At 32.5% G+C, this 13,931-nt stretch overlaps 1 protein-coding gene across 6 annotated transcripts in view; it reads left to right on the top strand.

Annotated features, from left to right (window-relative positions):
• The window catches only part of Syt7 (Synaptotagmin 7), a 160,999-nt gene that overhangs the window by 42,794 nt on the left and 104,274 nt on the right, over positions 1-13,931 (top strand). For 2 of the 6 annotated variants that reach the window (XM_089079512.1, XM_089079511.1), the window contains exons 1-3: positions 3,771-3,912; positions 7,185-7,457; positions 11,169-11,413. In XM_089079512.1, coding sequence (XP_088935638.1) covers positions 7,356-7,457; positions 11,169-11,413 — 347 coding nt within the window. In that variant the 5' untranslated portion in view covers positions 3,771-3,912; positions 7,185-7,355. Of the gene's footprint in view, positions 1-3,468; positions 3,595-3,770; positions 3,913-7,184; positions 7,458-11,168; positions 11,414-13,931 lie in introns of those variants that run through there. The other 4 variants (XM_089079514.1, XM_089079513.1, XM_089079510.1 and 1 more) reach the window with 3 other exon arrangements.

The raw sequence follows: 13,931 nt of genomic DNA, 5'->3' as shown, positions 1-13,931 counted from the left end.
TTGAAATTCTATCATTTGGATTTCAGTTTTTAAGAATTGTATAATAATTTACATAACTTGACGTTAATTATTGATTGATATCAAATCTGTTATACAAATGGTATACATGAAATTATTTAGGTAATAAAATACTTAGATTAGATACATATTATTTCAATTAAGTCAGGTAATGCAATTTTATGATTATTAATATTATTAATATTATTTTGATTATTAATTTTAATATTATTATTTGAATATTATTATGATTATTAATTTTATTAATATTATTTTAAAAAGGAAATTAGAACTATTGTCATTTGACTTTTAAAAGGCTTTAATGGGAATATAAAGATATATATCACATGGGTTTTCTTTTTTTAAAAACAGTATTTGTATACTGAACCTTCAAGCTGATGTAACTATAACTTGGCGCCATTTTTTTGATATCAAATCTTTTATACAAATGATACGTATTATTAGAATTGAGTATTATATTACATATTATTTGAACATTATACATAAGATTACGTAATTTTGTAATATAAACAGAAAAATTCTGAATTAGACTGACAAATTTTGAATTAAAACAGAAAAATTCTTGGAAAGATATGTGTCAAATTTTATTCTTATTTTTTTAAAAAGATTGAACTTTTCAGATAATGTAACTATAACTTGGCGCCACTTTTTTGATATCAAATCTTTTATACAAATGATACATGTTATTAGAAGTGAGTAGTATATATTATATATATTATCATTGAACCAAGCCATCAGTAAGATGATGTAATTTTGTAACATTTGGATTGAAATAGAAATACTCTTGAATGTAAAGATATGTACTTGAGTTTTATTTTTTTAAGAAGATATAACTGGCGCTAGTAATTGATAAAAAGCTTTTAATTGATATTTATCACGGGTTTTATATTTTAAGAGCAATTGTATATTAAATTTCCGAAATAATGTAATTATAACTTGGTGTCACTTCGTTGATATCAAATCTTTTATACAAATATTAGAATTGAGTATTATATACTATTCGAACGCTAGACATAAAAATTGCATAATTTTGTGAATATAAACTTGAATAAAATAAAAAGTTCTCTGGTGCGAAAATATGAATCTTGAATTTTATTTTTATTTTTAAGAAGATATAATTTGTGTCAGTAATTGACGGATTGATAAAAACTTGTTTTCCATTAAAAAGTAACACTTTTATATCCTTCATAATAATCTTTTACACATACACACTGCACGTACACTTGGCGACTTTTTCACTGTTTTATAAAAAGTAAATTTGTTGTGATTAGAAATATACGCTATTATATTTTTTAGGATCGTTTTTTTTTAAGTGTCTTTTGGATGGCATTTAGAACATCTTTTATTTCCGCACAGAAAAATTAGTCTTAAATCAAGATATTCTCATATACAAGCAGAAATATTATAATTTCTTAAAAAAAATTTAGTTGAGCAAAAGTAATACTTGCAACAATACAAATTCAATCAAATCAAGATTAAAATTTTAAGAAGATTATATTATTTTTGTTTATATATAGGAATATTTGTCTTGATTTAAGATTAATTTTTTTATGTACATTATTAAACATAATAGTTTGATAGCTTCCTTGGAATATAAATAATTTCATATAACAATTATTTGATGCATATAATTATTAGGTATTACAATTAATAAATAAGACAATTTTATTGTAGGTTTATAGATAAAAAGGTTTGTTATTGTTTCTGAAATAATTAAAAGATAATGATGGAATAGTGTATATTACACAGTAAAAAATAGTTTGTATTTATGTTTGTATTTGTAAAATCGGTCCTTGTTAAAATTTTTTGTATTAAATAATACATAATATCTACATATTTATATATAAATTTAACACATCTCTATTATGTTAACTGACCTTAATAAATATAAAATGTAAAATTATTAAAATGATTTAAGAAATGTGTTAAAATAACACAATTTGTACGTATTTATTCAATATATTAAAATTTATATAAAAAAAATGTTTTACTCTATAACAGGAATGGGGATGACTTATCATTATTCTTTGTGTGATTTCGGCACAGTCTCGAATCTTGACGCGTCTCGACATATTATTTTATCATTTTATGTTAAATTCAACACATTTTTTCCAACAGTGTATTGTTAAATATTAACCGACGTGAGAAACTGATATCTACTTTAATTACATTTTAGCAATATCGTTTATCTAATTCGAACAAAGTGCAGGAAATAAAACGAATAAATTGCAGGAAATGAAACGAATTTTTGATAGGCCATCTTTCTTGTCTGGATAGATTCTGTGCAATTGCATGCGTTACATGCTGTTCACCATGTACAACGGTGAAGTAGCACCAAAGTTTTATCGCGATTTTTGGTCACGCTATTCTCCGCTAACATGTTCGACGGTAGTTTATTACATCGTTTATTACTCGTCACTCGTCACATAGCGTACCGCTACTGATGTTGGTGTTGAACATTTGAACATTTCAAATTGTACTTTGGATATCGCGATATGTCACACGAGACTTCACATTCGCGAATTACATTTACATCAAAATTGTTGCAGATTTATGATGAGCTATAATTCTTTAAAAAGTTGGAAAAAATTATATTCCCTCGTTCAGGGAATGTAATTAAAATAAATCTTGATATTTAATATTAAATATCACGATTTAATTTTCAATTAAAATCTTTATAAAATCTATAGATTTACAAATTTTCAATAATTTGGATATATATATATATATAGAAAATAATTACGATTTTGAATTAAAATTTTTATATTTCATAGATTTATAAATTTCTAATAATTTGAATATCTATGGATTGGCAGAAAGAATGACAAAAGATGAATAAAATTTTCATTAAAGAAGAATATAGTTCAAGCTTTTACATCGATCGAAAATGAGAGAGAAACGCTTGTGAATTCTTCGCAATTCCGTCGCATTGTGTACGCGTTTCAATATCTCGAAAATTGAGAATTTTCGTTTTTTTTTTTTTTTTCAAATTCATATATTCCGTTTTGTTTCTAAATTTGTAAAGAGAAGAGGGAGTACACACAAACTTGAAACTACACTAATCCTATTATACCCTATGTGTTCCCAGACAGTACCGTCGTTTTGAATTTTGGATTCCCCGTTCCGCTTGCAAATTTACCCTGTCCCCACGTGCAGTATGTTCTGACACGGACCACGTTAGCATACGGATGCACATACGCAAAGGTGGCAATCGCATAATTGGCTTTTCGGTAGCGTGCGCGCGCGCGCGCGCGCGAGTGGTGCAGGACGAATGAGAGAATGCGGGGGATGAAGTCCTCGGGTTTTGTGGCATGAGGTTACGGGGTAACGCACGAGGGATGGAGAGAGGGAGGGGGCAACAGCTGGTCCCGGTGGTGGCCTCCGAATGTGGACGAGTGTTTCCGGAGAGCGCCGAACTCACCGTCGTGTTGCTCGCGATTCACCCGCGGCATTCGACGAGCGGAGTGCGCGGCGAACGGAGACGGCATCGGGAAGCGGACGAGGACGGAAGCACGCCGGGGGTTGCGAGCGGGTGCGGAAAGGAGGGAGGGAAATTGGGTGAGACCGAAACGGGAGGTAGATAGCGTACGATACGATACGATCGAGCAACGGGGGTAGCGACAACGGCGGAGACGCAGGAGCAGAGAAGATGGGCGGGGGAGGGAGAGGGGCAGGTGGAGAACGAGGGGTGTTTTGTTGTCTTTAAGGTGGCAGCAGCGGCGGCGCGTTTAACCCCCCGGCATTTTCTCACCCGTCGCACCCATCGCAGTAGCAGGGGGTGCGACGGGCGCTATCGGTGCGCGATAAGTGCCTGCCGCTTGCGGTCCACACGTTCTTGTTTCCAGAGTCCTCGTGTTCTTCTCTGCTCGGTGCGATACTACGGCGGAGATACAGGTCGCCGCCGTGACGTTTTTCCGCCTCCGTTGTTCGACGGCGCGCGCACATAACGTGTGTGCGCGTCATCGCGATTTGAATCCGCGTGTACAAGCGTGCGTGCTTGCGTGTGTGTGTGTGTGCGCGCGCGCGCGCGTGTGTATGCGTACGAGTGAACGAGTGTGCGTATTTACGATTGTATGGCGGCTATTATCTGATCGTGTGGCACGGAGCGATTGATGATACACGCTGGCGCAACGCGCGCGCGACTTGTCTCCACCCGGCGAACGCCCCACCGGAAGTGGAGCGGGGCAGGTTAATTACGTCGTTGAATCGTGCGCCGCTTTCGCGGCTATATCGTCTCGATTTGGGAGCTCACGCTTTTTCTCCAGAAAGCAAACGAATTTGGCGCGAAACGGACCAAATTCTTGTCGATGGCGCGCACCTTAATTGGCTTGCCCCGTTCTTTTTTTTCTTGGCGGAATGCCAGGAACTGCGGTAGAAAGGCCGATTGCAGGAAAATTTAGCAAATTGCCAAGCGCGTCCGAGCGAATGATTGCTCTCAGATGCATATTTTTGCGCTCCTTTTTCATCCGGGAAAATGGAGACGCTCGGAGAATAAAGCGCTGGAAGTTCACCGCTAATAAAACTTCTGTATTCTAATAAATCGCGTCGAAAATCTCTTGATATTTTTTTCTCTTATTAAAATCATAAAAAGTATATAAGTACGCACATTTTTTTAATTGGAATCATCAGTAGCTTTTAGTCGATAAAATTTTAATAAAAAAACTGATACATAGCCAGCAATATCGTACCTTTTCAGGGAATATTTTTTACTGTTCAAAGCATCAAGCACCAACATTTCTTCAAAATCTATGAATGAATTGTGTTGAATCTGTTATACGTCAATCTTCAAAGAATGTACGTAACCTTTGTTCTCCAATAACTCTATATGCGTACGTTATTTCTCAAAGAACATACTGCGTAACCTTTATTTTCCAATAACTTTGTAACCCCATATATAGTGTAGTTTAATGTAGCATGTATATATAAGATATAAATATATTTATCAAGTCGTACTAAAAAATAATGAAAAATTGTGGCATTTTTCAAATACGATTCGGCACTGGAATTTTATAAAATGCGAAGTGTAACGTATTTATTTATTCTCAATATAAAGGTATCTTTTAAAAACCATTTCTCTCACATAATTTTTATCTACAAAATCCCAGTAGTAATTTGAAAGTACAGCTATGGGATTGGATATACATTGAGAAAATCGTTATTTATTATTGCTTGGGCGTCTTGTGAGATATTTTATACATAAACTTTAATAACGATATATGTATATTTATTTTTCTTTATACATTATTTTAAATCAACCAAAATACAAAATTATATTTAATTCACAAAAAATAATTGTTTTTAAAATTTAATAAATCTATTATTAACATTATTATACATAATTGAAACTTGATTAAAAATACTTTTATATATTATGTTTTTATATATTTACATAATTAAATAATGGTTTTAATTAATTCTTATTAATGAAATATAAACATATGACAAACGATAATTTCTATCAAATTTTGATTTACAGATAAAATATAATGTTAATCTCTATTTTTATAAAAACATTAGTTTATTAAATATTAATTTATTAAAATTAACTAATTAAAGTTTAGTGTAATACATGAAAAATTTTAATTTAAATTAAATTTAATAATTTATGATATCTATATTGTTTATATTAATTACACTACTACTAATTAACTACTTACTTGTTTAATTATATTCTTATTTTATAAATTTTATTATGTCACTTATTTCAAAGACAGAAATATCATGGTTTTAAGTAAATGCTGCATCTACGAGCAATCATTAAATCGAGAGATAATCCAACGACTGTAATCTTCACGGTGGAACTTTAATTAGAATTGAATCTTAACTTATCCTTATTCGTGGTGGAATGCCAGGAATTACGCTGGAATGATTTACGGGAGGAAAATCTCGCTTACGCTGCACCTTATCTATTTTTGCCGGTGATTTATTTTCGTTTCGGTGATTATTATTATATATATATATTATACGCATCCTGACAGCTTATTAGGAACAACGAATTGCTTTCACATTCAGAATTACAGCCTTCTTCCGAACGTCACCAAGTCTTTGCATTACCTAGTTGGTCTCATATTACTGAGAAATAAGTTTTAATTCGTGATTTGCATTTCTAATCATAATTGATGATAGGAAATATATTAACGGGTTAAAATTATCCTCATTTACTGATTTATACAAACCGTGACCGTTATTATGGAAAAGTAAATGTTAAATTTCTATTAAACAAGAATAAAGTGAAATAATAAAAGAGAGAAACTATGAAATTAGTTTCTTATAAATTAAAGTACTTTTGATACTTTTGCAAAGCAGCAACTATTTCGAAGCTTAATACTCACCAACGATGTAACCACCGCGAAGATTAATTTTAACGATCTCACTTAACTTTAAGAGATGCTCTTGGATGCTCTCGCCACTCTCATCTTCCAAAACTCAAGGAACAAATACGGCCTTTTTTTGCGTGTTGTGTATTATTTTCTTTTTGTTTCTTGCAGTTCTCGAAGTTGTTGAAAATATTAGCATTGATATGTATGGAATATAGGATTTAAAAGTTTCGAAATACACTAAATTTTCGAGAGTTACAACATCGTTGTAACGAATGGGCATGAAACTTTTGTCGATCTGCCAAGTAACCGTATTACTTTTTCTAACAACGGAAAGCGTACTTTCGTAACAATATAATATCTGTCCATATTGTGATATTGCTAGTTTTCTTGACTCTGTGCAGACAATGGCTAAGAATTGTCATCCATCTTTTTTAACTTTTTAAATGTACGAGAAAATAATTTGCTTTTTATATATGCGAAATGCTATCTTGTATTAAGAAATATTATAAACTATGTTTTATGCTATTACATTATTTCGAGAGTAGAATTATTTATGTATTTATGAATTATTTTGTATATTTTCGAAAGTTAGAAGGGTGACGAAGGCGTACCAAGGGAGATTGTAGGTAATTTGATGTGCTTGGGGTGACAGCCAGACGCGAATGCCATTAAGAGAAATAGAATATCTGGAAAAGTTTTCTCAAATCAACTGAAAAATTGCTAAACTAAAAAGAAATAAACCTCCAGCCATCTCGTTTACCTTGTGACATCTTTCCTTACGTATTTAAATCTTGAAATTATATAAGAGTTGCATCAAAGGACCGCTCGTTAAATATTATACTTTAGGTATGCTCTTGGGATGATAACTCCGATCCCATTCTGCATAAATTAGTTGTAATGATGGAACTTTGAGTGAATGCTCTTTGGCGAAGTCACAGGACTTCAAACGGCTTATTAACACATAGGTGAGAGACTGCTAAAGAAAAATCAATCTCTAATACCGCAAAGAAGGGAAACATGGTATACATGGGACTTGCGGGCCAGTACTTCTCGGAGCTGGATCCAAATTTCAATGGTCCTCCTAAAGCAGTCGATCCAGCAGTCCGTGCCCGCAAACTTGTAAGTAACAAATTTGCACAACTAAAATTTACTTAACGCAGTAATAACGTGCTGTAAGAAAATTACGACATTAGCGTTTTATAGCTTTTTACTTAATGAATTTCTTTTCAAATAAATTTCTCAGCAAATAAATGTATTTACAAACAAGATAATGTTTTCAATCATAATATTTTAACTTATTAATTATTTTAGTAAAATCATATTTGTTTGTTATTAAAAACATTTATAATATTAAAATTTCAATGCAAATTTTTTAATGAAAACTTAATTTTATGTTATCTTAAATATCAATGTTAAATTAAATAATTTAACTATTTATTATTTTTTTCTTTATTACTCTTGAATTATGAGTAACTTATAAATGATAAAATGCATTTATTTTTTTTTTAAATCATTAAAGAATTATTATAGAGCTTGAAAACTTTGTATATGCTTAATGTACTGGAAACTATATTTTTACCCATTCTTTTCATTAATTCGAACAAGAAAGAAACTTCTTTTCTATCTTATAAAGATATTTTAACTGAAAATAAAAAGTAAGTAGCGTGTAATAAAAGTTTATCTGGATGAGTTACAGGAAGATGTTTAAAATGCAACGAACATACTATTTCCATTGCATGAAACTAGAAACGTTTATAAGGCGCTTTATCAATTTATGCTCAAACTAAGAATTATGAAAGAACTATGAAATGTACATATGTAATAAGTTCTCGAGAACACGCTTTCCTTTTGATGAAAGATTCTTTAATGCACTTCTTTAATATACGAAGTTTTTGATATCGATTATGAATGGTTTCCGTATTTCAGTGTCTTTACGATTTAAAAGATAAGTTTTTAAAACGCAAAGCCATTTGTAACTTTTTACATCGTGTAATGTAGTTTTCAATTTTGTAAACTGCGCTATGATATTTTTCGTAATCCGATGTAGTGTAATTTTAAAGCGAAACGAAGGATTGCCACGTGCTTAATCCTTTCCATTTAATATACATAATCCCTCTTCATTCAAGTGAACATTTTACTCCATATATAACTTTTTATCACATGTTATGCGTAAAGTATTTTGTATTTGCATTAATTGTAATTTTTATAATAAGAATGTAAAATTTTATATAAAAAAATATATATATATTTTAATTATATATTTTTATATTTATATTTATATATTATATATAATATATATATAAAAAAATATATATATATATATATTTAATATATTTAATATATATATTTTTTTTTATATAAAATTTTATATTCTTATTATAAAAATTACAATTAATGCAAATACAAAACTTTATGCATAACATGTGATAAAAAGTTATATATGGAGTAAAATGTTCACTTGAATTATATATTAATATATATAACGAAAAAATTAATTATTTACGAAAAAACATAGTTTTTCTTTCAAAAAAATCTAAAACTTATAAAAATATTTAATATCTAGAATTACTTTATTGTAAATGCTTTCAAATTATTTTTATATATTGCAAAAAATAAACTTTATATGACATCAAAATATTATAATGTACAGTCATGTTTGATATAATACTGACTTATATCACTGCGATGCGTGATACGAATTGTCGCATCAGCCGAACGTCCTGTGTAATTCATCGTTTTTTAATGGACGAATTGATGTGTGTTACGCGCATTTCAAATTGCCTGAAAGCTATTGTTAATTAGTTACAGGACTACGCTGTATATATGCTTTATCGATAATTGATCGCTTTGTCGATCGATGATCGCGTTTCGATGTGTGACGTAACGGATTTAAATAGTGGCCTTTTGCGGGAGAAATCGCTTTTCATTCCGCGATGCGTTTCATCACATTTGCTTCCCGAGCATGATCCGAACGTTAATGAGACGGCGTTGTACCGCATTATTATCGCGGACCTTTCCCCTAATCCCGTGTTGAACGTTTGCTAATTTCTGCAAAGAAATAGAAGCGAGCTCAATTTACATTGCGTGTAAATTGTGGTGATATATAGTTACGTGGAAAAGACGTTGATTACATATTTTATCAACGTCCCGGGGGGTAGAAGGGAGGGAAGGGGGGGGGGAACGTGATCGACGTCGAGGGTTTATATCGTGTGAAAAATCGAGAACGCTCGGCGAAAGTCTAGTAGCACGTTAGCGCAGCTAACGTAAGAGGCATACGTTACAAAAAAAGGTCACGACGTCCTACGCTGTTGAGGTTGAAATATGGGGGCTGTTCGCTTTAAGCCATGGTTTTTATTCCAAACGTCGTCGAACGTAATGCGTATAAATTATGGACACGTGAGATAACGGAAAGGCGGGAGGATTTCTCGAAAGGAAATGTTGAATCTCTAACGTATACATAAGCTTCATGTGTAATTATATCGTTGAAAAAAATGGCAGACTCTATCACAAATATTAAAAAATCAAATTAATACATTATTAATTAAGAGCAAAGTCTTGAAACCTTCCTCCGGAACGCCCCTGTACGTTTTTCGTATTTGTGTCATCCGCTTAAAGAGATAAGGTAAAACTAATTTGCGAAGTACTTGCTAACGAGAAAGCGAGACTATATATATATATATATATATATATATATTTTGGTTTTACGTTATAATAGGATGAACACGTTGTATGTTGTATATAAAAATAGACATTTAATCCTAAATAAGATTTATAGAATAAGAGCAGTTATTCATTTCGGATTAAAGAAGAGAGTTTACCCTTCAAGATTAATCTTATCGTGTGTAGTGATAGGATTATTAATACGTTCAGAGTAATTTAATAATATTTTCAAAAAAATTTTACACACTTAATGATCAAACAAAGAATTCCCGATGCTTATGAGCGAATGACTTGTAAGCGGTAGACAGTGACGTCACTTCGTTATTTTTCTTGTCGTATTAATATATATAGTACACACCGAGTGTGCAGATCGAGATATTTAGGAGGAGTATCCCAATCTTTCGATCGTGGCATCTCGTGCTTTTATCTTGTACGTGGCCTATCCGCACCCGGCCGAGGTTTAGCCGAAATAGTCCGCGCGCGTGCATGTGTAGATATCTCAGATTGCTAAGGCTGAATTTCATTCGTGCATGGAATGACAGGATGGTTTGAGTTCATGGGCGTTTTCGTCTAGCGCGATATCTCCTCCGACTATTGAAGTCGGGGGACTACATGTATAGTACCGTTGTTAAGGTGTACTCCGTATTGACCGGGCTCGCCTTGGTCGCTGCAGCCGACTCGTAGCACCATCACGTGCGAAGTCTGAAAATGAATTTTTCGGACGTGCTCGACCATGCCAGACTTTGACCCGAGCGGAAGGCACACTCTCGTCGTCGTAACAGTCACCTCTATGGTGACCCTTTCCACTTCCTCTTTCTCTATTTTCTTTTCTCTTGAAAAAAAAATCCCGTCTTTCTAGTCGCCAAGTTTACGATTGTCTCGCGTCGTTACTTTTTATAAGGCGCGTCGTCAGAGACGTTTCTTTCTTGGGTCGTGTAGGGACGTGTAGGGAATGTGAAGATGTCTTGTTACTTTTTATTTTTCAAATTTAGGAAAACTCTAGAGACGACGACACGACATATTCGTTTCGCGTGCTGAACGTGAAGTGCTAGGCTTAAACGTTTATTTCGATTTGTCAAGATGTCTTTCGTGTTGTAAGGAATGATGCAGACACGAGTAATGTAAATGTGTCTGTCTCTCAATCGATTTGTGTTTCCTTCTGCATTCCAGGTGGGCATGGAACGCCGTGACGTCATACTGACAGCAGTTTTCGGAACAGTTGGTGCTCTCGCAATTTTAGTAGGACTCGCATTAGCAATGTGGCTCTATTTACGCGCTAGGAAGTCCAAACAACGGGATGACGATCTCGAGGATCAAAATGACAATGGCGATGGCTCGGGCCAGCAACAACAAACCACCAAGAAAAACGGCTTTCTCAATCTGAAGACGCCTCTGATCAGCACGAAGGCTCTGGGGTAAGTGAATTTTTCTTTCCATTCCGAAAATAACTGAACGATTATTAATATGATATAACCCAGCCCTCTATAATTTAGCCATTTTCCCGAGAATTCGGTCTCTTCTTTCGAAGAAATTGATATTTTAAATCCCTCATCGATGTTAAGTAGTATATAAAGTAGTATAAAGTATATCTTTTATATTTTATCTATCTCTTTTTATACTGCAATGATTAATGACGGATGGTGCAATTTTTGAAATTTATATGAGAATAAATGTATTCTACGTTTGATTTCAATGAATAGTAAAGAAGCTACGGTCGTTATGCATTTGTCACTTTTTGTTTGCCTGTTCGCGCGCGTTTGTCGTCTTTCCTCTTCTGAAAACCTCACTTAAAGATACCACAATGTATTATATTTGCAATTTACAAAGAGTTAATCATTAATCCTGAGTTACGTCTCTTCACGATTAAGACCGTCATTCGTTCTGTTTTATCGTGCAAAATCAAGCGTCATCTACATTTGTTTCGCCGAGTAGCTTCACCGAGCAAAGATATTTCAGTAACGTAGCAATTACGATGCATTTAATTTGCGAAGAATTTCATATTTATTTTCTCGCACGATTGTGCATGTGCGATTTATCATCGAACGTTTTCTACATACGCGATGCTTGTAGATCGCTTCGTTACTGTCCGAGCGCGAAGACTCGGGGATAATTTCGCGTCGAAGTAGTATAGCCGCGCATTAGTCAGACGCGTCGAAATATCAGCAGCAGGTTGTCTGTCGGTAAGGTTACCTTATCGGCAATGGAGTTATCGACGCTGGAATTTCGCAGGCGAGAGATTTTTGCGCTTCCCCGGCCTAGATAACGGAAACTTGCAACCGCGTTGTACCAGCGGAACAATTATTGACGGACAACGTCGTATATATCGCCGAACGATACTCGAAATTCCTGGCGAGGGTCGTTTATTACCGAGTCATTTATTACTGTCTCTAGCTCGAGTAATCAAGAGGTCCCAATTCGTTACGCGCATCGCTCGGTACGGCGAAGTCAAAGCGAAACGTGTCGTTATTACCAAGCAACGCTCGCTTCGCAACATTATTCGATTCTGAAAATGTTTGATTACGGTGTAACTTCATGAACTATCCGCCGAGATTAACGCATACTTTCGACATTCGCTATTAAACAGTGCTATTAAACTCCCGTTTACGTAATCTGCAAACTGTGCAAATATATATGTTTCTGGCAAAATTGTTTGAATGTACAATGTTTCAAGGAAATTAATGACAGTTTTATTGACAGTATAACAATGTTTCTTTTAACTGAACATTATAAATTTTGAGTTCTTTTTATGGTCGATTGCTAGAGATATCAATAAATTTTGATATTAATATTTGCTTCTAATTTGCTCGAATTTATTCTTTCATGTCAGATTGATATAAAAAATTTGCTATTATTACTAAAATACGCTTATTTCTTAGATAATTTTAGGTGACTTATTATTTCTAATTCATGATTTTTATAATCTTATATTTTGAATGTATTTTAATATGTACATATTTTATATATTGATTATATAATGCTTTTGACTTTTTAGATGTTTCTTATATTATGCATCACATAAAATTATAAGAAATTTACTCTCAATTCTGCAGAGAATTATATATAGGTCAAAATTCTAAAGCGGATTTTAATATCATCCGATTATTAGAATTTCTAAAGTTAAATTTCTCCTTCGACAATCTATAATTTGTCAGAAATCAAGATAGAATTTCCTGTTTTAGATGTCATACGAAAGCTATTTAGACGATGAGAATATACATATATATAAAATATATATATATATATATATATATATACATATATTAAAGTAGATGTGTGTGTTGAGGGGGATATTAAATGAGCTTGCTAATAATATAATTTCACGAAACTAATATATTTCTTCATATCAACTAATATATTCCACATTTGCTCTATGTAAAACAATATATAATTATGCTATTTTCTTATATAATGTGTGAAATACATATTTTTAGCGTAGTTTATTTATAAATATATACGCAATTTTAAACTAAGTGCAGTTTTGGTATTAAAAAATAATATAACGATTAACATTTATATTATAATGTCAATATTATTACGTCTGTAGTTTATTTTCTAAAAATTGCATGTTTATTAAAAATATTATTAAAGGAAATTTAAATATATTAATATTAGCTCAAAAGCTTTTATTCGATCAGATCAACTCCCCCCATGCCAAGTTGACGTCAAATTCGCTGCTGTTATAAAGTCACGCTTGCTTTTAAATATTACCTGATTCAAAAAATTGCCATAGAAAATTTTTATAAAGAATATAACATCACGGAGAAAACTGCGCATTATTGGTAAGCTTCTATATCAACATTCTATAGCATTGTAATTATGTCCTCTTTTTAGTCAACGAATTCTGTGAAATCCTCATTTTTGTCGTTGTTTACATTTGTAGCTTTTTAACGTGATTAAATGACATAACAGTTCTGTTGACATTCGATTATATAA

The sequence above is a fragment of the Pogonomyrmex barbatus genome, unplaced genomic scaffold, assembly GCF_055798465.1.
Source record: "Pogonomyrmex barbatus isolate J1 unplaced genomic scaffold, ASM5579846v1 scaffold3, whole genome shotgun sequence".
Classification (NCBI taxonomy): Eukaryota; Metazoa; Arthropoda; class Insecta; order Hymenoptera; family Formicidae; genus Pogonomyrmex; species Pogonomyrmex barbatus.
The sequence above is the reverse complement of the archived record's forward strand: the minus strand, read 5'-3'. Positions and strand labels throughout refer to the sequence as shown.